Genomic DNA, 22,708 nt, shown 5'->3' on the forward strand with positions numbered 1-22,708 from the left:
GCATAACTTATTCTGTTTAGGTGGATTTAGTGCAGCGCAGTATGTAAATCATTAAATAAAAATTCTTTTATATTCTTTAAATTTCTTTATAGTTTCTAATAGTGCCTTGTTATGTGGCACTATAGGATCTTTTTAGGGATTCACAGTGACATTGAAATCATATCTGTATTAAAAATATATGGGACAGATGTTTAGATTTGACAGATATTTCAAACAGATATTTGATGACATATTTACTATACTCAGGAACAGTAGAATGTGACACTGGGCTACTGTACTAAAATGTCTGCATTTTAATCAGTTTTACAGCATTTATAACCCTCTACAAACAGGTTTTAGCCCCAATTTCTGCAGTTTATAAAAGTGTATGTATCAGCATGTGCAAAAATGTTATGAAATATCAGTTACACCATATATTCGCAACAGCCCACCGTTTCCATAATGATGCATTCATAGTTCTTTGTTGTATGGTCTCATTTATTAAACCTCAGGGAAATATACACTATATTGCCAAAAGTATTCACTCGTCTACCTTCACACGCATAAGAACTTGAGTAACATCCCATTCTTAATCCATAGTGTTCAATATGATGTCATCCCACCCTTTTCAGCTATAACAGTTCTTCTGGGAATTCTTTCCACAAGGTTTAGGAGTGTGTTTATGGGAATTTTTGACCAACCGTCCAGAAGTGCATTTGTGAGGTCAGACACTGATGTTAGACGAGAAGGCCTGGCTTCTAATTCATCCCAAAGGTCTTTTATCGGGTTGAGGTCAGGACTCTGTGCAGACCAGTCAAGCTCTTCCAAGCATCCGCTGACCCCGCTATGTCATTTTACATGGCCTGCTATGTGGCCTTCGTGGCTGAGTTGCTGTTGGTCCCAATCGCTTCCACTTTGTTATAATCCCACTGACAGTTGACTGTGGAATATTTAGAAGTGAGGAAGTTTCACGACTGGCGTCCGATCATGGTACCACGTTGGAATTCACTGAGCTCCTGAGAGCGACCCATTCTTTCACTAATGTCTGTAGAAGCAGTCTGCAGACCTAGGGGCTTGGTGTTTACTCCTGTGGCCATGGAAGTGATTGGAGCACCTGAATTCAATGATTTGGATGGCTTTTGGGTGATGTAGTGTATAATGTAAATAATGCGATATATAAATGTTTGTGTAAAATATTGTTTTATTAAATTCTTTCCATATTGCCGACCTCTAACAGTGTAGTGTCAAAATTTTGCCCCAGATTATTTGTTTTTGTTAGGAGCACATTTTTCTTTTGTTTTTGCAAGAAACATTTGACTTTATTTTTGATGTATGAGAGCAGATGTCCTAGCAAAGCGTTCAGTTTTAGGGAACAGTTTTTTTTGTTGTTGTCTTGGAATGCTTGAATATTTTTCCACACCACAGGAACTAAGATTGGTCTAAACATAAACCACATTCAGGAAATGAACTCCTTACACAGGATCTGTCTCTGGGTCCAGACTCTCACTCTCATAAATACATACTTTACATATTAGCGTCATAGTATTTAGAGAGTCACTTCATGCACATCTCTGGTATGAGTCTCAGTTGTATTGAATTATACAGTAGTTAATCCTTCAAATAACAAGCCTTTCATTTTAGAAAAACCTTTAGTCTAAAGGACAGAACTGACATGTTACATGCAATTACAGTTGCAGTGTTCACAGGGAAAAGACTTGAAAGGATTGGTTTGTCAGTCTGCTTGCTAGTGCAATAGTGCAACTATTTAGTTATTTACTTGTTTATCTTATTAAAACCTCTGCAAAATTAGCTGTTTCACTAGTTAACATACTTGCTTTCCAGATGTTCAAGTTTGCCTCTTTCCTGTAAACACCACATGAATTGTGCATATTCATTCTGTCCATCCGACTGAAGCTTTTTCTATTATGAAAAGCTTTTTACTTGAACCCATAATACACTTGATGTGGCTGCCAGCTGAATGAGAGTTGTATTACAGTAATTACATTGTATTGGCATTGCATTGTAGCAGAACTCACAGACAAATTGTATACATAAGGCTGGAAATGTTTTAGACAATTACACTGATGCTCCTAATTTAATTTGTTTACATTTTTCTCAAGCTAAAATGCTACAGACCTTAACTCGAGTCAGTTAAGGGCGAGTCTGAGTCAAGTCGCGAATCAGTCAACGTGCGGCTCCCCTAGCATGAATGAAATCATTTTTAGTCACTGAATAATAATAATAAGTGAATTGTTTAAGGGCTTAAGAGCTGTAGACATGTGATTGGATCACATTGAGCACCGGTGGTTTGGCATGATATGATCCAAAGGTTAAATTAACTTCTAAAAGTATAAGATAAATGTCATTGATATGTCTGGGTTGTTTCTTTGCAGGGACAGCTCATTGTAGCCACATCTGAGAAGAGCACCCAGCCAGAGAATGAGAGAGAGAGAGAGAGAGAGGAAGAAAGAGAGAGAGAGCGAGGGAGGAAGAAGAGGAAGTCCAGTGTCATGTGGCTTTGAGTCTGCAGTGCCTGACCCTACCACACTGGGCTCCGCCCCTCACTTGTCAATCACGTCTCTGTGCAATGTCCACCCCGCCCACGCCCGTGTTCCCCCCACTCCTCCCACCTGTGTTGCCACACCCTGCTATGAGTGAATGCTGAGCGGAGTCCGGTGGTCCTGACTGGAATGGATGGCAAGGCCCTTTGTGTTCACATGACACGTCATGCTTACTCTCTCACTGTCCGTGTTTCACACGTAAAGTGTGTACATTTTTAATATTATGATTAATATATTGTTATTAATGTTGTTTATTATTATTATTACTATAATTATTACAACACAAAAGCAATTGCGTGTCATTTGTACAATTCATAATTCTGGATGCCAGTGATTTTCCGATATTAGTCTTTCTTTTTGCGCAAACTTTTTTTTTTTTGCCAGATAGCATGACACTCGGTGTATTCACAGTGGCTGTTTCTATAGTAACAAAGGAGGGCAGATTGTTGAAGCACAGTGTTTTTTTGTATAGGCTTCTCCATGTGATTGACGATTTAAAGCTCACAGTCCAGAAGTGACGGTCCAGGTTCGTCCGTGTGTGTAGGGCACGGAGTGATTTTAAAGACAGCGATATGTTTGGGGTCTTCCAGTCTTCATTTGTGCCCTTTTTTTCCCCTCCTTTCACTCAATGTGAAAAGAGAGTGCAGATACTAAGATGTTTTCCAAATCAGAATAAACTCCATCTTGGGTCACATTGTGGTCACATCGGGTCACATTGTGGTCACATATCGTTGCTTATTTGAGCCTGATCTCAGCAGCATCATGATTATGATATTGGTATTATGCTGTAGAATTGAACAGGTCAGCTGAACCTGGAAAGGACAGGTTCTGTATACATCTGTAGCTTATCAGCCCAGCTCTTAACTATAAGCCATAATCCTGCTAAAGGTGCTACATATTCTAGCAGGAGCAGTTCCTGCTTGTGGAGAGGACATGCACGTCCAGACAGCACCTGTTAGTGGGTTCCTCATATAACTTTTGAAGGAGGCTAATACTGTTCTTCAATGTGATGATGTAAAAGGCTAATGCAAGGCTAAAACTTAAATAAGGAGGAAGCATGTAGCACTAATCTCTGAGGTGGCCGAGGCTGACTGAAGATCTAAGTAGGGCTAATTTGAATTGCAGGCGGCAAAGTGTTTTTGTGTTTTAATATCATTTCTAAGTTGTTTGATATTATCAGTGTTACTTTTCGATATTTTGTTTTCAGAGGAGACACATATATAGATATATACATTGTGTTTGTTTTTAGCTTTTAAGGCTCTTTGAAGGAGATTGTTTGTACTTGAAAGCGTATTGCTACCCTGGATGTGAAGGTATACCCCGTGGTTAGGCTGCCAGTACGGCATCTTGTTTTTCGATAACTGAGCACAGAGACGGGAAGTTTTTTTCATTGCGTCTGCATCGTTGAGAAGCTTTTTGTAATGCAAGGACAATTAGAAAGTTTAGTCTATGAAGTGTACTTAAGAAGATGGACATGTAACGCAACATATCACACTCAGAACAGCTGGTGTTTGGTCGGCTTTGGAGCTGCTGGCAGGCATGAGGGACTCAAGTCTGAGAGAAGCCTAATGGCCAGGTGAACAGAGTAACCGTTTGACCTTGGCTGGTGTGATCCAGGGGGGACAAGCAAGGCCATTTCAGAGGCTCATTCATTGTTTGTGTCCTCAGGTCGTATTTATTTATTTATTTATTTAAGTGTTTTATCTCACTTTTTTCCTTGACATGTCTTTTAACTTCATGTCGGTTGTACAGTTCCCCCCCCCCCCCCCCCCCCCCCCATTCTGTGTCTTTACAGTGACACGCTCATTTTACTCTTGAACTCTTCTAAAGCATAGTGAAGGTATCAGGCTTTAGTTGAATAGATTTTGATTGACATTACAGCTCTGGTAGACGTTTACATGTCCCAAAGCCCCTTTTTTTCAAAGCTGAAAAGATTCATAAAAGCTGACAAACAACCCATCCATCAACTGGAGCGACCCCATGAGGCAAAAACCACCTGGGTATCTGTTTTTGCTCTAGTGTTGTGCTATTGACTTGGGTGTACTTTCAGAGTTGATTCTTCGCTGTAGATCCCCTCATGTCCAATTCCGGATGCATCATCTTGTCTCTTGTCTTGACAGAAAGTGATATGAGACTATTACATATGTGTGCTCAAAACACCCCGTCACTCCAACTCCCTGAACATATAATGACAAAATCCAAAAAACAAAACAAAAAAACACAAAAAAAGCACAAAAAATAAAACAAAAACAAAAACAGCATGTAAAAATGTACTAATGTCCTTCTTTGTGTGTTTAGCATTGAAAAGAATCATGTAAAAAAAAGTGAGGATGCACATTATTACTATTAAACAGGACACACAGTATTAAAGCGGCAGTTTACTAGCATTTTAGCCTGAATTTCTTTGCATGAGTCACTCAAACACAAAAGTTTGGTGTTAAAACTTTCTTTTTTTGGTCATTTTCATTTTCTATTGAATGCTGGTTAACTAAACCTTTTTCTCTTATCTATTTTCCAAGCTTTGTAAGTGCATAAACTATTTTTGTCTCAAAGATGATAAAGATGCAGATTATTTAAATGAAAGCTATAATGACGTTGTCGAGATTAAGATTATGAAATTTGGTGGTGATATTTCAATGGCATGCTTTTGTATTCAAGCTCATTGTTGTCAATGCAGGGTGGCTGACGTTTATGAAGGAAGAGGATGTGAACACGTCTTGAGACTTTTCTACATCACAAATGCTGTAGTATTACAGTAGTTACAACAGGAGTGCACGAATCGCTGAATATCCCATTCTCATTCAGCTGGAATAATAGAATTATTCTCATCAATAGACAGCGAAGTAATTAGTGGTTGTGCTTTTGCCAGTGCTGTTTAAGACACATCTGCCTGAAGAGTGTGGAGTTGCTCTTTAATTGTTTCTGGCAACTCTTGAGCACATTTGATTGCGTCAGGGGACGTGATCCCACCCTCAAGTGTAAATGTACCATAAACGATAGTTACAACAGTTACAACACACCACATAATAAGTTAAACATGTGCACGCTTCAGAAAGATGTGAATTACACTAATACTATTACCTGCACTGACAACACAGAGCTCTACTTTGTTTTTAGTACCGTACTGTTTTCACTCTATTCCTGACCCCCGAACCACCCCCCCCCCCCCAAAGCTGTTCTTCCGTTCCACCTCACTGGGTAGTTTCTCTGAAGTTGAAGTCTTCACGGTAGCCTTCTTGTCAGTTTTGAGTTTCTGTATAAGATATTAATCTGTTTAATTTCTCTGATTATTCTTACTATTATTGTTGCTCTGTTCCCGAACCTGCTCTATGTGTTACCTGACTTAAGGAAATGTGTTCAAGTGTTCTAAATAAAAATGAAGATTTAAATACTGAAGGATCAGGCTAATCTTTCTCTCGAAATATAGTTCCTTTTTCCAGCCAAGCTGTATTAATGTTATGTAATCAGCCAAACAAGCCTTTAAAGCCAAAGTGGAAAAAAAATTAAAATAAAATTGACCATCTTTTCAACACTTTGGGTCACTGGTCACATTACGTACAGTTTATTGTACAGTCTTATGCAAATATTTAAACTGTTTGATTTATATATATATATATATATATATATATATATATATTCTAAGTGAAAGTAAGTGAACACATCCTGGACAGGGAAGAAACTGGTGGTATTTCTGCACATTTTAGAGCACACTATTTATTTGCTCAGTTTGACATATTGGGAACAAAATAAAATATATAATGTGCCTAACTTTTGCATAGGCCACATTTTTTGTTTAATATTTTTCCCAATATGTTAAACTTGGCAAATTATCAGTAACTGTGCATCAAAATATTTCACTTAGAAAAGTGACAAAATGTAATTTGACCAGGGGTGCCTAAACTTTTGCACACTACTGTATTGTACCTTTGAAAAGACAAAATGATCTATTTCCCAGTATATTTTGATCAAAGTGACTTTTACCCACCTGGAAAACGTATTGTGATTTTTTATTACATCACTGTGCACCAGCACATGGGGAAAAAGAATATTAACCAATAATAATGTTTCACCTCCGCCTCCCCCCACCCCTAGACAATCACCAAGCAAAACTCCCAGCTAGCTCAGAGACCCCCTGATAGTGTTTCACTCAGAAGGACATCATGGGATTGAAGAGAAATTCATTATGATTTCCAGTCCATATTGACTTTAAATACTGTCTCATAAAATCCATTTATTCCAACAAGAGACTCTCAATATCAGCCTGGATCTTCTCATCCGGATCGTTACAGCAGAAGCTGAACTCTTAAAAAAAAATCAATGGGAATTAATTTAAAAAGAAAATTCAAGGATGAAAAAAACTGTCAAAAAGAAACATCACATTGACCATAAATAACAAAAAAACAGTCACAAATAAGCAGCCAGTCCTCAGGCGAGTTTAACTAGTCTCTCGCTAGCCTCCCACAGCTTTTTGGCCACACCAGCGTCATTAGCGAAAGCTTGTAACTTGGCTGGTTTGCAGTCACAGAAGTAGCCTCCATTGTTAGTGATGACCTCGTCTGCTACGGCGCAGTGGACGACTGTCTGTGCCCCAGCTTCACATGACACATAGAACATAAACATGATGACCTTCATCAGCAGCTGGAACAGGAACGAGTAGTGGCAGGTCCAGTTGCTCTGGACATAACCTGGATAGATCAGAGGAGAGGTAAGAGCCAAACTGGCACACTGATTACTGTCTGCCATTTGAAAATGTGCTGCTGGTGGCACCTTTAGCTGAAAATCACAGTAGGGCTGTTGCTGCTGATTTTATTAATACTCTAGTAATATACAGACTAGTTTGACAAATGAGTAATCAAACCATAAAATTACAAACTTTCACAGACTGCAAAATACTTCACTGGAGAAAGAAGAACTAAGAAGGCTTTAAAACACTGATAACTGCATATAAATGAGTGTCCATCAGGCACCAGTTTCTTACTACAAGATAGAGCAGTAGAATTATTTTAAAATATGCATTATCATCATTCAAACTGTAAACTAATCACTGCTGATTCATCAAGATGGAACATTTTAATGAAGTGACAGCCCTAATCACAGTGGCAGCTGCAAAGGACAACTTTTCCAAATGACATACTGCAAAGAAAGTATAAGACAAATGTATGGCTGCTGTGCTTCAGTGGACACTACGTCTAGTTATAAACCTCATTGTTTATTCCATGAACACACATTATATTAAGCAAAAGCCACTCCTGACCTGGTAGTGATATGCATTTGTGCAGTAAAACGTAATATAAAAAAGACTCATTATGATCACACGGCCTTGATCACTGTTGTCGGAAGAAAAACTTGTATCTCCAAAATGGTTACTTTATAGGAAAAGGAAAAAACCCACTTTACTTTCAGTGCACGTCAATGAAACACCACCCCCAAGTCATTTTGGGCCATTTGTTTTAGTCCATTCTTCATGAAATTTATACACAATATAAAGAGCAACAGACATTTTCAAATTATGTCAAAAACTGAAAAATGGAGACATGAGGTTTTCTTCTGACAACAGAGATATGATGGTTGAACATATAAGTTAGGACTCCATATCAAAGGGGCTACGATCTGGTTTTTAAAAAATCTCACCAGGATGCACCGCATATGCCATCACTCCTTTTCCCTCCATCATGCGTGCAAGCTCCTGTGTGAAGTAAATGTTGGCAAGCTTGCTGCGGCAGTAGGTGAAGAAAGGGAACAAGTTGTAGTTCAGGTCCTGGAAGTCCAATCTTTGGTACTTGTAATTAGAGCAGGTGAGCGTGATCACTCGACTGGGGGAGCTCTCTTTCAACCGTGGCAGCAACAGGTTGGTGAGGAGGAAATGTCCCAGGTGGTTCACCCCAAAACACATGGAGAAGTTGTCGTCGGTCCAGTTCAGGACACTGGGAACACCTGGAGAGGTCAAGAACAGAACAGAACATGACATACAACCTCTGCGATCATCACTGTGTGTGGAGGAGTCTTTACAGAGAAATCATTCATTGGGTGGAAGGCAGACTACACCCTGGACAGGTCACCTGTCCATCGCAGGGCAGACAGACAGATACATACATTCATATTGCAATAACAATGAACACAAAATATTGTGCAGTCATAGAAACAAGTCTCTGCAATTACAGCTGAAGGCTTTGTGAGCTGTCTATCACACTCACCTGCATTATTGATGAGAATATCCAGCCTCTTCTCTTTCTGTAGGAAGGTTTTGCTGAATTCTCGTATGGACTTCATGTTGGCAAGGTCCACCTCCATGTGCAGGACGTTCAAGTTGTGGCTCCTTGCCTTGATCTCCCTCACAGCCTTCCTCGCTCGGTCCTCGTCCCTACAAGCGAGGATGACTCTGGCTCCTCGCAAAGCCAAAGCTACGGCTGTCTCTTTGCCAATGCCAGAGTTTCCACCTGAGAGGGACAAAGGGAAAAAAATCAATACAGGTCATCCCTACATGACAGACAAGCCTGCTGGCCTCCTTCTGTAGAGTCATATTAATGCAGGGTGACATTCAACCCAGGTCTGCTCAACACTACCCTTTGAGATCTAAACCCTACAAAGCCACCCTAAGTTAATGTTCTTGGCCACTTTGATTAGGTGTTAGATCAGGATTAGAACTGAACTCTGCAGGATGATTAACCAGAGGAATGATGGAGCACCCCTGCAACAACCCAGTTAACAAATGGGAACCAATGAGTGGTTAAAACCTTTGTAAGCCTGTGCCATAGCATGTCTTTTTAAAAAATCAATTAATGAGTAATTAATTAATGAGTAAAACCCTTTTCGCTTAAAAGGAAACTCCACCAATTTTTCAAAAATTCTATACAATTAAGAGGTTAAGATGCAAACAAAGGCAAAGTGGTTTGATGTGAAATGCTCTTTTCTAGAGAAACTTACCAAGCCATAATTGTTCACTGTGTTGGTAATAGGAACCAAACTCTAAACTAGGGTCTAAAGAGTTTAATGCCTCTGGAAGCTCTCTTACATCAAGTTTTTATGTGAAACTGTCGTATGGTGCATGCTGCCTGATGTCTGACACATTTTTATGTGTTATCTGTTTTATGAAGTTGTGTGAAACAACATTTGGCTTAAAATGTCATTTAATCTATTTATTTCAACCCAGTCATGGCAGAGGGGTACATGCATGTATCGTAAGACCAAATAGCCCCCAAAGAAAACTTTCTTTCCAGATTTTACTATTTTACCATCATCTACGTTACATATAAAAACTACGAAGACAGATGAAGGTTCAGTGGTGGTTTGTATAGTTGGATAGTATGTAAAATGGTTATATTATGACCCCTGCTTCCCATGACCAACCACAGTATAGAGTCTGTAGGTCAAGTTTGCATACAATGAAACACTTCACATCAAACCACTCTGAATGCCTTTACATCTCAAAGAGTGAAATATTCAGGGATCAGTCTGATGTGGGGACAATAAAAGGAGAAAACCTGAAACATTTCTGTGTTCCCAGGCATGTAGTGTTAGCTAGCTAGCTGCAGCTAACAGAGGTTTAACGTCAGCAGGGGAGAATTACTCACTCACCGGTAATAAGAACCGTTTTTCCATCCAGTCGTTTCACGTCCATACAGTAGTTTCGTCTTTTCATCCATTTTAGTACTAAGAAGGAGAAAAGTGCGGCAAGAATAGTACACAAAAGATACATCTTATACTAGCTAACGTTAGCCAACTAGCTCAGTTACCTAGGCAACCTAGAGCAGTAATGTTATGTTAGCTCGCAAGCTAACATTAAATTAACGCTTTATTTGGCTGCTGAAAAAAGACTAAACATTGGGTTATATGCTATTCCAGTGTCACATATCCACACAAAATACACTAACGTTACAGTATATGACTTTTTAGCCTCCTTGCTGTCAGCTCAAATAGGCGATGACCTCCAGGACGGTAAGGGGCGCTAGCAGACAGCGAACGTACATGCTGCGCTATATCACTACTGCATACTACTAGAGTGTAGGTGTTAACGTGGAGTCCTGAGTGTGAAAAGTAGTGAAATAACCTGCCACAATGACTTCTACACGTTCAGTTGAGAGTCAGTTTGAAGCAGGTCTTGCTTCGTTCATTTCAGAGGACAGTGTGGCTCCGGCTGTCAAAGACACGCTGGCTGCTGTCATAAAGAAGCTAAGAGACAGTGCTGGGTTGGTAGCGTTAACCGCTCACGGACATCGAAGAGTGTTGTAGTTTCTCGGTTAGAAACTGGTGTTTTGTCAAGTGTAAAGTGTATAATGTTGTGCCCGTTTTTCTGACAGGACCACCGTGAGGAGAAGTAAGGAGCGCTCTTTGGAAGAAGCCTGTCAATTGCTGAGGAAAATCCCAGCTGCTCTCATGCAGTCTTTACAGCATCACCGCCCGTTAGTCCAGCTCCTACTGGCTCTACAGCTGGAGGCGGTCAGCACATCTTCAGCCTGTCGGAAAATAGACCAGGCAAGCTGTCTGTTCTCTTCATGGACAATGTCTGGCTTGTGGCCAGCTTCCAGTTGCCACCCAATTGGACATACACCGATCAGCCATAACATTAAAGCCACGTCCTTGTTATATCAGCTCCACTTACTGTGTATGTTTACTTATACTTGTGCAGTTACAGACTGGAGTCCATCTGTTTCTCTGATACTTTGTTAGCCCCATTTTTCCCTGTTCTCCAATGGTCAGGACCACCACAGGACTTATTTAGGTGGTGGATCATTCTCAGCACTGTAGTGACCCTGACGTGGTGGTGGCGTGTTAGTTGGTCTGAGTGGATCAGACACAGCGGTGCTGCTGGAGTATTTAAACACCTCACTGTCACTGCTGGACTGAGACTAAAACTATCCAGTGTCTGTCCTGTGACCACTGATGAAGGACTGGAGGATGACCAGTACATACTGCTGTCTCTGACTTTATGTCTACAAGGTGAATCAACAAGGTAGGTGTGTCTAACAGAGTGGACAGTGAGCGGACACTAACTTTAAACTCTAGCAGCACTGCTGTGTCTGATTTACTCATATCAAATAACAAACTAACACGACACCACCATGCCAGCGTTACCGCAGTGCTGAGAATGATCCACCATCTAAAATAATACCTTCTCTTTGGTGGCCCTGTGGGGGTCCTCACCACTGAAGATCAGGGTAAAACGGGACTAACAAAGTATGCAGAGAAACAGATGGACTACAGTCTGTAATTGCAAGCATGATAAGTGGAGCTGATAAAATGGACCATGAGTGTAGTAGCAAGGATGTGGTTTTAGTGTTATGGCTGATTGGTACATAAAGCTGTGTTTGGATGTAGAAGCGTCACTTCAAAAGTCCATGACCTTTTGGCATTGTGCAGGTGTCAAGCAGGACAGAGGACATACCTACTGGAATCCTATAGGATTATCTATTTAAGTGTCCTACAGGAATGTCTGGCTTCCAGAAGGTGTTTAGGATTCCTTTAGGATGATTTAAATTCCTGCAGGAACTGTGTTGGAACTTCATCCCTTGTGTAGTGGCACTATTTAGTGAGTGGGGAGCCATGTATCCCATCTGCGAGGTAGAGTTTTGTGTTTTTTTTTAAAGGTCTAAGACACCTGATTCAGCTCAAGACCTTTAGCTCATGCATAAAACGATGCATGTGCGCTGGACTGGAGCTAAAGAGGGCTACAGTAACTTTAGGCAGGTGGCATAATGCTGCTGGGATAATGAGTTTGTATGCTGTAGAGGAGCAGAAAAGAGGAAAAATACAGGTCCAGAGTTTGTATGTATTGTCTTTATAGCCCCTTTCCTGACTGGTAGTTAAGTAATCTTGGTTGGTTTCTTTTACAGATGCTGCAGCACTTGGCTCAGTTTGATCAACCTCTAGTTTCTGAAGAGGTCCAAAAATGTCTTCACGGATTACTCTTCCAGGAGCAGGTGAGGAAACATGTATTCAAGTATCATTTTGCAGATGGATTTGTGTATATGTAATGGAAATATAATGTCGTAGCTCTTTGTTTGCAGGTGCTGTCATTAAAGGAACTCCAGACAGGTGAATTTTAGCTGTTTTGTATACTGGTATTGAAGTGTGTGTTCCTTGACAGCTCTGAACAAATTCAGGAGAATTTCTTTGTGTCTCTTTTAACAGTCTGTATGTTCCTGGAGGACAGCACGACTGGGCGAGAAGTTTTAAGACAAGCTTGCACGTCTCTGTTGAGTAAAGTCATTGAGTTACTGCCTGTTGTTATGAAAGACGAAGCAATAAGAAATGGACCACTGTGTTATCACACCGTTAAGGTCAGACACTGAAGTCTATTTGAAATTATTTGATTGTTTCATTTTAAGTGGCAGTTTTTGTTGTCATATCTGTCTATTGGGGTGTCTCCAGGTGTGTCTACAGGTGTTCCAGTTGCTACCTGAGCAAGTAGCACCCCTGGTGTTTGGGGAACAGAAAGGCAATCCATCTATGTTGAAAATTCTGGAATTCCTAGTGAAAATCATCTTGGGGGAGGTTAGTTTTCTCAGCCAAGGCTGTGTTTCTGGAAATTTTGAGTGCACCTTCTATCAGTAGCTAATATATTACTCGTTAGTAAATGATAAAATTGATTTACTGTCATCAGCCCAATACTGGGATTTGATATGATAATTACAAACTGTTAGTAAACACTTCATGTTTTGATCTCACATGCATAACATGGATAACCCCACTTCCCCACACACAGAAGATTGGAGCCCCTATTGCCCGTCTGGTGGCAGGACGTTTTTATTTTGAAACTTAATAGACTGGTATCAGGTTGGGTGGGATGGCAACTAACTAACTGAGTAACCTTTATAGCCGTTGGGGAAATGCTGATGTTTCTCAGTATTTCAGTGCACAAAAAAATGTACTTGCAGTTCTGATGTAAGTAGCTGTTAGTGTTTCATTATTTTTATTTTGCACAAAAGTGAATGGTGCTCTTGAAATTTTGTATTTTTAGCTAGCTGCTTAAAGGAGAGATAGTTAGGTTTAGGTTTGCATGGCCCCCTCCAAAAATTCTGTGCATGTCCAGTCAGAGGCAGCCTATTTCAATGATAATGTGTTGTATCCTCTGCTGTAACCATTAAGTAAACAACATTAATCCTATTTCTGCCTCATTTTTGAATTTGCCTCTGTGGTTGTAACTTGCTAAAGAAAATGGAAATCCTTCATGAAGGACGTCTGATTTCAAAGCAATAGTTTTATGCATTTAGTCAATATAATTATTGTAAAAATTAAATGTTTACTTGATATGATATCAGTATCGGCCATAGAAAAGGGTTAATTATTTGTTAGTGTGATCAGCACAGAAATTCTATGTCGGTCCATCTCTACCAAAAGTATTGTATACGTGTTTTGTGATTGTAATTTACAAGACTGACTTCTTAGAAATAAATGTGTTTGTGCTTCAAAAAACAGACACCTTCTAGCTGATTAAGGCCTACACCAACACAAGGCTTTTTACCGTTTCGTACATAGCCGTGATACAGAAATGGTTTTTATGTCTTGATAAGTTCCATGCACATCCATGTGTGTCATTTTGGATATGTTATTATGTTGAATTATTCTGGATTATGTTTCTCAGACTTCCAACAGGGACACCCGCTTGCTAGCAGGAACGGCAGTTGCCATGCTGATCTCCACAGCAACAGACAGTGAGAGTGGAGGCTCATCTGCCTGGAGTCTGCTGCAGGTTACCAGCGGGGGTGAGCTAGAACAGATCAGGCACAAGCATCACACGAGCGAGAGCCATCTGGCCTTCAGTACTGTATATATTAACATAGCACTGATTTAGATGATTCCGTGGGATATATATATATATATGTGTGTGTGTGTGTGTGTGTGTGTGTGTGTGTATCTCACAATAAATAAATATAGAATACAATGATATGCAAGTTATGTAAACCCTATATTTAATTGAAGATAGTACTATCAAATAGTATCAAATGTTGAAAATGAGAAATTGTGTTGTTTTTTGAAAATATGCCCGGTTTGAATTTGATGCCAGAAACATGTTCCAAAAAAGTTGGGACGGGGGAATGTTTACCACTGTGTTGCATCACCTCTTCTTTTAACAGCACTGTAAGCATTTGGGAACTGAGGTGTGTGTGTGTGTGTGTGTGTGTGTGTGTGTGTGTGTGTGTGTGTGTGTGTGTGAGCGTGTGCGCGTGCGTGTGTGTGTAAATATCTGACAAAGCATGCGCAATATTGGCATATTTTACATGCTTTGTCAGATAAATTTTGTAAAAATGAATCAGTTCATTGCCATATGTTAAAATATATTATAACCAGTTATAATAATAAATAACCTGTGCACTCTTCATACAGCTGTTTTTAAATGGAATACACAACTATGTAAATATTCCTTTAGTCGCATTTATATTTTCAGTGCATTTTACAGTACTGTTTCTGAATTATATCAAAGAAATTCATTTCTAAAGAATCATAATGTCAGGGATGTAGATCCCTCTTCACTTGATGGCATCATTAATTCATTCATAATAATGGAAAGATGTGATGTAGCTATACAGTCATATACAAAGGTGTAAACATCCCTGGCAAAACTGCATGTTTTAATAATTTTATAACTGAGTAAGTTAACACGTTTTCTACAGAGCACAAATAAATATATTTTTTTAATTTTGTTGATATTTTATATTTGGTTTAATATAATGTTTAATGTTTAATATAATTTTCATAAATGTGTGTTTATGTGTGTGCAGAGCAATGGAGTTTGACAATAGGTGGTCTGCAGGTAGACTGTTGCCCCAGAGAAACAGATGGAGTGGACAGACTGGCTATAGGCAGAGGGATCCTGACCTGCTGCACGAAGGACATCCTCATCAGTAGTCATAGCAAGAAAGGGGTATGTCAGTGTATTGCACTAGCACGGCACAATTGGGATTAGCTAGACTCATTATTGGCCTAACAATCAAACAATTTATTTATTTTTATTTTGGTCAGATTGTACATAAAGATTTCTTCGGATTCTCTGAATCTTTTAATGATATTATGTACTAAATATGCTGAAATCACCAAGTTTGCTGTTTTATGTTGAGATACATTATGTTGGTGAGTGAGCCCAGTACTTGCTCTTTAAGTTCTTAAGTGATAGGAATTAAATAATGTGTTGTGTTCAAAGGAAGAGGTTCAAAGAACTGGCTGTTTAGCACAATGAGTAATTATAATTATGTTAGTAGCGGCAGCAATTAAATACAGTGCAAGTGCATTTACGTTCCTTGTGTTAATTGTCTCATAAAATTACAACACAGATCGGCCAAAGTAAAAATGAAATCGTCTGATTGCTGATTCCGTGTTTGGAGCAAAAATCTGCCAGGACCGATCTTGGCTGATTCTGATTGTGCCCTCCTAATAATAAACAGTACAGCTGTCTTTGTTGCTTGTTGCACTCAAAGCAAAGCTTCAAAAAATCACTAGCTGAGTCGTCTAAAATCATCAGCTGATAAACCTGCTTTATAGATATAGATCTTTGCATAAGGCTTCTTCTTTATGAATTTATCATGCAGCTTAAATTTTTTGTCTGCTTTATTGGTTCTTGGTATTGGAGGATATTTGCTTTGCTCTCCGTATACTTTCTTTTTTCTTTTTTATTGTTTTCAGATAATAAAAAAGAACAACCATAACCCTCCCAATAACACCATATCTGTACTGCACCACTGTACCATAGAAGGTAATTCAATTAGTATATCTGTTCAGAACTAGATAATAATAAGAAGAAGAAGAAGAAGAAATTAGTGATGATGGAGGAGAAAAAAATGCAAAATTTCCAAAGGGAAATTTAAAAATCCATATTTTCTACATATGATGAGACAGGCTGCCGAGTCTTTTAGAGCTTGTGACCTCAACCAGCCACAGATTTTTATAACATAATGCGGTAAATCTCTCATCCACTGTTTGAAGGTGGGTGGGAACTCATCTTTCCATTTCAATAGAATAAGCCACCTGGCTAAAAGAGTGGCAAAAGCACTGACCTCTCCACCTTCCTACACGTCATTGTCTATGTTTCTCAGGCATGTCTCCTCCTGGATGGATTATTTCCTCTCATCTCTGCTTTGCATAAGGAGAAACTGGACTATCAGTATCATGTGTTTCAAGGTACTTTATGCTTCATACCTCATGTATGTCACAACATGTTCACCTTTGGCTTCCCTGACTTTCTTATTACCTGCTAATAAGGAAAATTTGTTGTTATTAATGTGTAATTATTAGAATTTTTTTCCCCACATTGGAATCATCACACAAGATGTTTGTTTATTTTTCTCAAAATTAAACTCCATATTTAATGCCATATTTGTGTTTTCTTTGTAGATAACGTGTTAACTTTTCTCCACCTAGAAAATCAACAAAATGCTATTTGACCACAGGCATTAAAGCTTCTGCTTACAATTGTAGGGCTGTTTGAGCAGTTTTTGTTTCGAAAAGTTGTGGTCAATCCTTTGGATGGAAATCAAGCTATTTTTTGCATTGCAGTGTTTATCATGTGGCTGAAAAGTGTGAAAGAATGTCTGCCGGAGATTTGGGAGGTGACTGGTGCTCCTCTATTTGGGGAAGGCTCAAGCCTGCAACACACACTCACACAAATCATTTGGAACAATGCAGAGAGCCCGGTAAGACCTTCAGACTTCAGCATGTTTCTGGAGATTTAATATTGCAAATAGAGAAACCCACCAATGTATGCATTTGTATTCTTTGATCAAAGCAATACAACACTTTAAGATCATGCTGGTTTTTGTATGGCAGTGTTCTTGTTGATTTTTTTCATTTCCAAATGTATCTGCAGGTAGAAGGTGTTTCTGAGTCAGTGCGCACTGCCTTCTGTCTGTTTCTGGAAGTCTATGATCTGGACTGCAGACATTCTGAGGACTCTGAAAAACTGCTTTATGTGGACTTACTGCATAGGATTGCTGAGCTGCCCTGGGAGTCCAAGGCCAAATACTCACCACTCAGTGCCCTTCTGCCATATGTGGGGACAGGCAAGGTGAGATGTCTCTGTTCTGTGTGTGATGGTATGACTAGTTAGAAAGAGCTGAAAAATCATGTCAGTCTGCGACCATATGTTGTTTTATTTAAGTCTATTTAGATGTTAATTAACAAACCAGTAGTTTGTAAACAGTGGTTTGATTATTTGATTTGATATTACTGCATTCATAAGCTGTCTGAACGTTTATATGTACTAGAGTTCAGAAGTTTTGAATAACAATCCAGATGTTTGAAAAAGATGTGTGAAATTATGCTGCAAGTCTACAAGTAATCACTAATGCTGCAAATTAGTTGCATAATTAGTTATGTACAACATTGAAGTTCTAAACTCAAGAGAGCTCAAAGTCAAAACATCTGATTCTGAACATTTTATTTAACACTGGGTGCAATAGAGACGATTTTTCGAAAACCCTATTCATTCTGCCCATAGAGAAATTTAAGCTTAGACCCAGAGTTCCTACTATGGGCATAAGAACATGGTGACAACTACAAAATGACGACACGACTACAGTGGTCTATAAAAAGTCTTTCAGCCCAGACTGCTTTTTGAACAAGGCACAATACAAGGCAGCCACTCAGAACAGAAGATATTTGCATAGGTCAGTCTTAAAGATAAAATAACAAAACCACCGAAACCAAATGTATGAAGAATACGGCCCTTTAAGACAAGGGGACGCTTAACCAAGTATTAAAGAAGAAATTATGCATGCAACATTTTTTTTTTTGTCTGGAGAGCAAAAATAATAAATAACTACAGTACATCATTAATTAACTTCTTGATGTTTCCAAAAATAAATTTTAAATGAAACATTTTGAATTTTGTTGCTTGTCTTATATAGTATTGCCATCTACACTGTGGACTGTAGGTTAAAGTAATACTAATTTTTTATATTGCTCAGTGTCTTTAGATGACTTGAAAAGTCAAAAGTGTGAATCTCTCTGAAATCCAAGGTAATATCAGTGTCACTACTGGATGCTTAGTCCATCATCATCTATTACGATTTTTATTTTTACTCTTAAGATTGTCCTCAGGAGGTTGTCCCCAGAGTAACTCCTGGAGAAACCATGCTCACATTTTTCTGTTTTTCTTTCCTTCAACACATCTGACCTATCACAGCTTGTTAATGAGTTAGATAAATCAGGTGATATGTCATTTAAAAGGAAGCACACAAATGTCCGTAGGACTGGGATTGGGGAAACCTGTCCAAGGGAGTGGGCTTAGGGTCCTAACTGTGTAACACAATGTCTGCGTGTGGCATTTTCTCTTTCAGGTTCTAGAACAGTATCCTGCTTTACCTTCTCATATCCTAAAGTGCCTCTCCACCAATCACCTTGCTCCTTGTGCCTCTGAAATCTACAAATCCCTCCTTCAGGAACAGAGACGAGAGCTTGCCATTGGTCCATCGAAGGATGGACTGCTTACTGAGCCATTCTTGGCAAGTGAGTGGGCCCAGCGTTGGCAGCCTGCTGTCCTGAAAGCTTTGACTTCTGATGTGACTTTACTGCAGAATAACGCCTCCAGCTATCTCCTGCCCTGCACACTGCGCTGCTTCCCTGGAGCATTTGACCTCCTTCTGTCTGCTCTTGACCTCTCCACCCCAGGAAACCTCAGAGCCTGGGCTTGCATCATGAGTGCCCAGCGAGCAGCCAGTGGATGTTCACCATGGGCATCGAACAGCACCACTGCCATAGAGACCCTGCAACTAGCTCTGTCCTCTCTGGACGACAGTGTCCGACTGGCAGCTTTCAGCCTTCTCTGCTGTAGCCCAAAGACTAAAGAGGCCCCAACGCAAGTAGAGTACTCCACCATAAGGGGTTTCTTACCTCTAAATATGAACAGCGAGTCATCTCCATTTCGCCAGCACCTCCAAGCAGGAGTCAGGAGGTTCCTTGTGCGTATTCGAGACAGCTGCTTGGCAAGCCTAAAGAGTCAAAAAAACAAAAGAGGGCTGAGTGAGGAAGAAGAAATGGAGCTTGAACAAGGAGTCGGTACGGACCTGCTACATTAAACAGTTTTTGTTGCTAAAGTCTAAGATGTTTTCCTTGTTTGGCTTCTTAAAGTGATGCTTTGGTAAGCTTCAGTTTTCCCCCAAAAGTAGTCAGTCAGGAAAGACATATTTGATGTCTGGAGTTTGCTTTTGCAGTTTTGCAATGGAGCTACAAGGCTAGTGTAGCAAATGCGTAATGGAAGCTTATGACCACAAGTTAGCCTAAATAATTACACACTTGCTTCAAACCATAAATAGACTTTTTGATTGCTTTTTGATTGCTGACACTATATCTAATGCCTTTATCTTAAAAAAGTCAGTATTTTGTTGAATAGTAACAGCCTCTTTGACATCTCAGTGGTCATTTTTGTCCACTTTGTAGAGAAAAGAATGCCATACAGTGTCAGAAACAACAAAAGCAATGCTGTTTGAGATGCTTGACATGATTTGAGGCAAGTATGATGATCCATGCATGCAGTTTGCACAATGCTAACTGGTAATTATGAGCTTCCACTAAGTGTTAGCTACATTAGCCTTAGTTCCAGTGTAAAGATAAAGCAAAAGACTGAGTAACTGTTTAAAATCTGGGTCAGGGAAAAACAAGGTACGTTTGATTTTTGGCCGAGCCATCATGTTAAACCCTGAGATCATACTTTCTAGTAAGCAGTTTATCCCCTGATTTTCAATATGCATGTTCTATTTAACATTTAAAAGGCTGTGACAATCAGTATTACTTAACGACTCATGTGTTTGAATATAACCAAGTAAATTTATGGAAAGTATCTTCCCACAGACTTTGTAGACTGGCTGGCCCAGCTGCCTTTGGTCAGCTTGGTTCCTGGTAACAGCTTCCAAAGGAAGAAGACGGCTCTGCTGTTGTTGAGTGCAGTTCTGGAGACCTGCTCAGACTGCTGGAGCCCAGACAAGAAAAAGGGTCAGCCACCAGGTAAAAAAAAAAAAACAGCCTCAGCAGATATTTTCCTTTAATTCAACTGCTTACTTTAATATCTTCAGAATTGTTGCTTGTTATTGTTCTGTTCTTAACATGGTGTTCCTTAAAACAGTAGTTTGTCAAAAAAATCTAATTTACACATTTTTCCACCTTACCATAGATGTAGTCAACCAAAGCATCCAAATTTTGGTTCTTCAGGTCAGTACTGGAACCACAAGGCTAACATTGCTAACAAACACTAAAACCCAGTAGTCACTCAAATAGCTCAAATTGTTTCTGTAAAAATACATCACCAAAAGTTCTCTCAAGCCACTTAAACAGCATTCAGATCTTCATTAAGGTTGTACGGAATAGTCAGTGTGTTTTCAGATTCCGTATTGTTCATTTTCATAGTATAAAAATGAACATTTACATTTATAGCATTTAGCAGATGCTCTTATCCAGAGCGCATTACAAAAAGTGCATTGTTGTCTGCTCAGAGAAAGTATCTTGGCTAGTTGGAAATAGGTTAGAGAGGAAGCCAGTCCTGAGCTCAGATACTGCTTGAAACAAAGTCCATGTTATTACCTGGATGAAAAGGAACAGAGTTAAACGTGCAATGCAATACAATACGTCTTAATAAGTGCAGTACAATACATTACAGTAAATACTTAACTCAGAGCTCATTAAGTGCTGTATAAAGAGATGTCTTCAATCTGTGTTTGAAGACTGTGAGATACTGTTTGGACATCCAGTGGGAGTTTGTTCCACCACTTGGGTGCCAGCACAGAGAAAAGTCTTGATGCTTGTCTTCCACGAGTCTTGAAGGATGGTGGGTCAAGCCGATCTGTACTTGAAGCTTGAAGGGCTCAAGGTACAGTTCAAGTTTTCACCATTGCCATCAGGTAGGGATGGGCTGGTCCATTTTTTGCTTTATAGGCAAGCATCAGGGTTTTAAATCTGATATGTGCAGCTACAGGAAGCCAGTGAAGGGAGCACAGCAGTGGAGTGATGTGACTGAACTTAGGAAGATTAAAGACGAGCCGTGCTGCTGCATTCTGAATGGGTTACCAAGGTTGATGGCCTGCATAGGAAGACCAACCAGTTGCGAGTTGCAGTAGTTAAGCCTTGAGGTGACAAGAGACCAAGTTTAGCCAAACAAAACTGAACAAAATTAACAAAACTTCACCACTATAGGCAGCCATTTCAGACAACACCAGAGCTGGTATTCACAACACAAAGCAATCTTAAATTAGAGGGTTGATCTTGGAATCAGATTTCTCTGTACTTTCTGACAGCAACAGAATTGTCACAGAACCTGATTCTAGATCAGTACTCCTACCCCTGAAGTGGTCTGAGAATACAGACCCTGTTGTCTAAAGAGGCTGTCTGCAGTGTTCGGCCAAACTGAGAGGTGTTGCACACAGTATGTCATACTATGTTCGAAACCGCATAAACAAGCCTGTGCAATCTTAATAAAGATCTGGATATTCTTTGAGCTAGCTGAAAGAAGTTTGGGCATTTATATTTTCATGCAAATGATATGAGCTATTTGGGTGACTACTGACCGCTAATGTTTGTTAAGCATTTTGACTGAACTATTTCTTTAAAACTGCATATTTCTTTTTAGCTAACATGGCTGCTCTGATACAGTGGGCAAGGCACAAGGGTAAGTGGGATTTCTTCTCCAGATCAAGACAGTTGCTCCTGATTGGCTGTTTGGAAGATGCAACCAATGAGGTATGCATCTAATTCAGCAAAACCAAATGAGTACAATGTTAAAAATAAAACGGTCTGTCTTTCCTAATTTGCACTCTATTTTTTCATGAATTGGAAAGAAAATTAGAAAGACAGCTTGTAAAATTGCAAACGAGATTCATACTTTTTATTTGAAAAAAGCAGAGAAAAAAACAACCTTGTCATCTTCCAGATCCGTGAGCAGGCAGCCGAACTGCTTGCAAGGTTTTTTCCTCACTCTCTCCAGCCTGATGTGGTCAACGTGCTCTTCAACCAGGCACAGAGGTTGCTCCACAGCCCGCGTGTGCAGGAGGCCCAGATGGGGGCTGTGATAGTCAAGCTGCTGCTGCAGAAGTGAGTTAACATGCGTTCTAATCCTTCTTTAAGCTTTTATGTTCTGTTTTATGTGTTTGTTTCTGTCAGTGCCTTTTCTGTCCAGCAGTGTTTTACCCACAGTGTTTTAGTGTAGTCCATTTCATTTTGTTCAATCTGAAATGTGTTTTGTCCTTCAGTGC

At 39.6% G+C, this 22,708-nt stretch overlaps 3 protein-coding genes across 19 annotated transcripts in view; 2 read left to right on the forward strand and 1 right to left on the reverse strand.

Moving 5' to 3' along the window:
- camk2b1 (calcium/calmodulin-dependent protein kinase (CaM kinase) II beta 1) overlaps positions 1-5,936 on the forward strand; it is a 107,097-nt gene extending 101,161 nt beyond the window's left edge. For all 16 annotated transcript variants that reach the window (XM_037531432.1, XM_037531426.1, XM_017725434.2 and 13 more), the window contains one exon: positions 2,373-5,936. The gene's annotated coding sequence lies outside the window, so the exon portion shown is untranslated. The remainder of the gene's footprint in view (positions 1-2,372) is intronic.
- Positions 5,937-6,528: 592 nt separating this feature from the next.
- On the reverse strand, positions 6,529-10,487 carry si:dkey-174n20.1 (uncharacterized protein LOC796174 homolog). Its single transcript, XM_017725420.2, has 4 exons — positions 10,116-10,487; positions 8,735-8,977; positions 8,172-8,474; positions 6,529-7,225 (listed from the first exon to the last, which is right to left on the reverse strand). The coding sequence occupies exons 1-4, from the start codon at positions 10,234-10,236 to the stop codon at positions 6,966-6,968; spliced, it is 927 nt and encodes a 308-aa protein (XP_017580909.1). The 5' UTR covers positions 10,237-10,487; the 3' UTR covers positions 6,529-6,965.
- Positions 10,488-10,534: 47 nt separating this feature from the next.
- si:ch211-225b11.4 (thyroid adenoma-associated protein homolog) overlaps positions 10,535-22,708 on the forward strand; it is a 30,204-nt gene continuing 18,030 nt past the window's right edge. The window contains exons 1-15 of one of the 2 annotated variants that reach the window (XM_017725418.2): positions 10,535-10,726; positions 10,838-11,012; positions 12,371-12,457; positions 12,545-12,572; positions 12,669-12,817; positions 12,909-13,031; positions 14,122-14,242; positions 15,260-15,402; positions 16,568-16,652; positions 17,028-17,164; positions 17,338-17,535; positions 18,809-19,526; positions 20,319-20,471; positions 22,087-22,196; positions 22,387-22,547. In XM_017725418.2, the coding sequence (XP_017580907.2) occupies positions 10,596-10,726; positions 10,838-11,012; positions 12,371-12,457; positions 12,545-12,572; positions 12,669-12,817; positions 12,909-13,031; positions 14,122-14,242; positions 15,260-15,402; positions 16,568-16,652; positions 17,028-17,164; positions 17,338-17,535; positions 18,809-19,526; positions 20,319-20,471; positions 22,087-22,196; positions 22,387-22,547 (2,519 nt within the window). In that variant the 5' untranslated portion in view covers positions 10,535-10,595. The other variant, XM_017725419.2, reaches the window with a different exon arrangement.

The sequence above is a fragment of the Pygocentrus nattereri genome, chromosome 20, assembly GCF_015220715.1.
Source record: "Pygocentrus nattereri isolate fPygNat1 chromosome 20, fPygNat1.pri, whole genome shotgun sequence".
NCBI classification, from domain to species: domain Eukaryota; kingdom Metazoa; phylum Chordata; class Actinopteri; order Characiformes; family Serrasalmidae; genus Pygocentrus; species Pygocentrus nattereri.

Bases quoted from the DNA above. Each gene is read 5' to 3' on its own strand.
- si:dkey-174n20.1 (XM_017725420.2), bottom strand. From the start codon at position 10,236: ATGTATCTTTTGTGTACTATTCTTGCCGCACTTTTCTCCTTCTTAGTA. The intron at 8,978-10,115 runs GTGAGTGAGTAA...TGTCCCTCTCAG, and splicing joins AAAAACGGTTCTTATTACCG to GTGGAAACTCTGGCATTGGC. The intron at 8,475-8,734 runs GTGAGTGTGATA...TGACCTCTCCAG, and splicing joins TATTCTCATCAATAATGCAG to GTGTTCCCAGTGTCCTGAAC.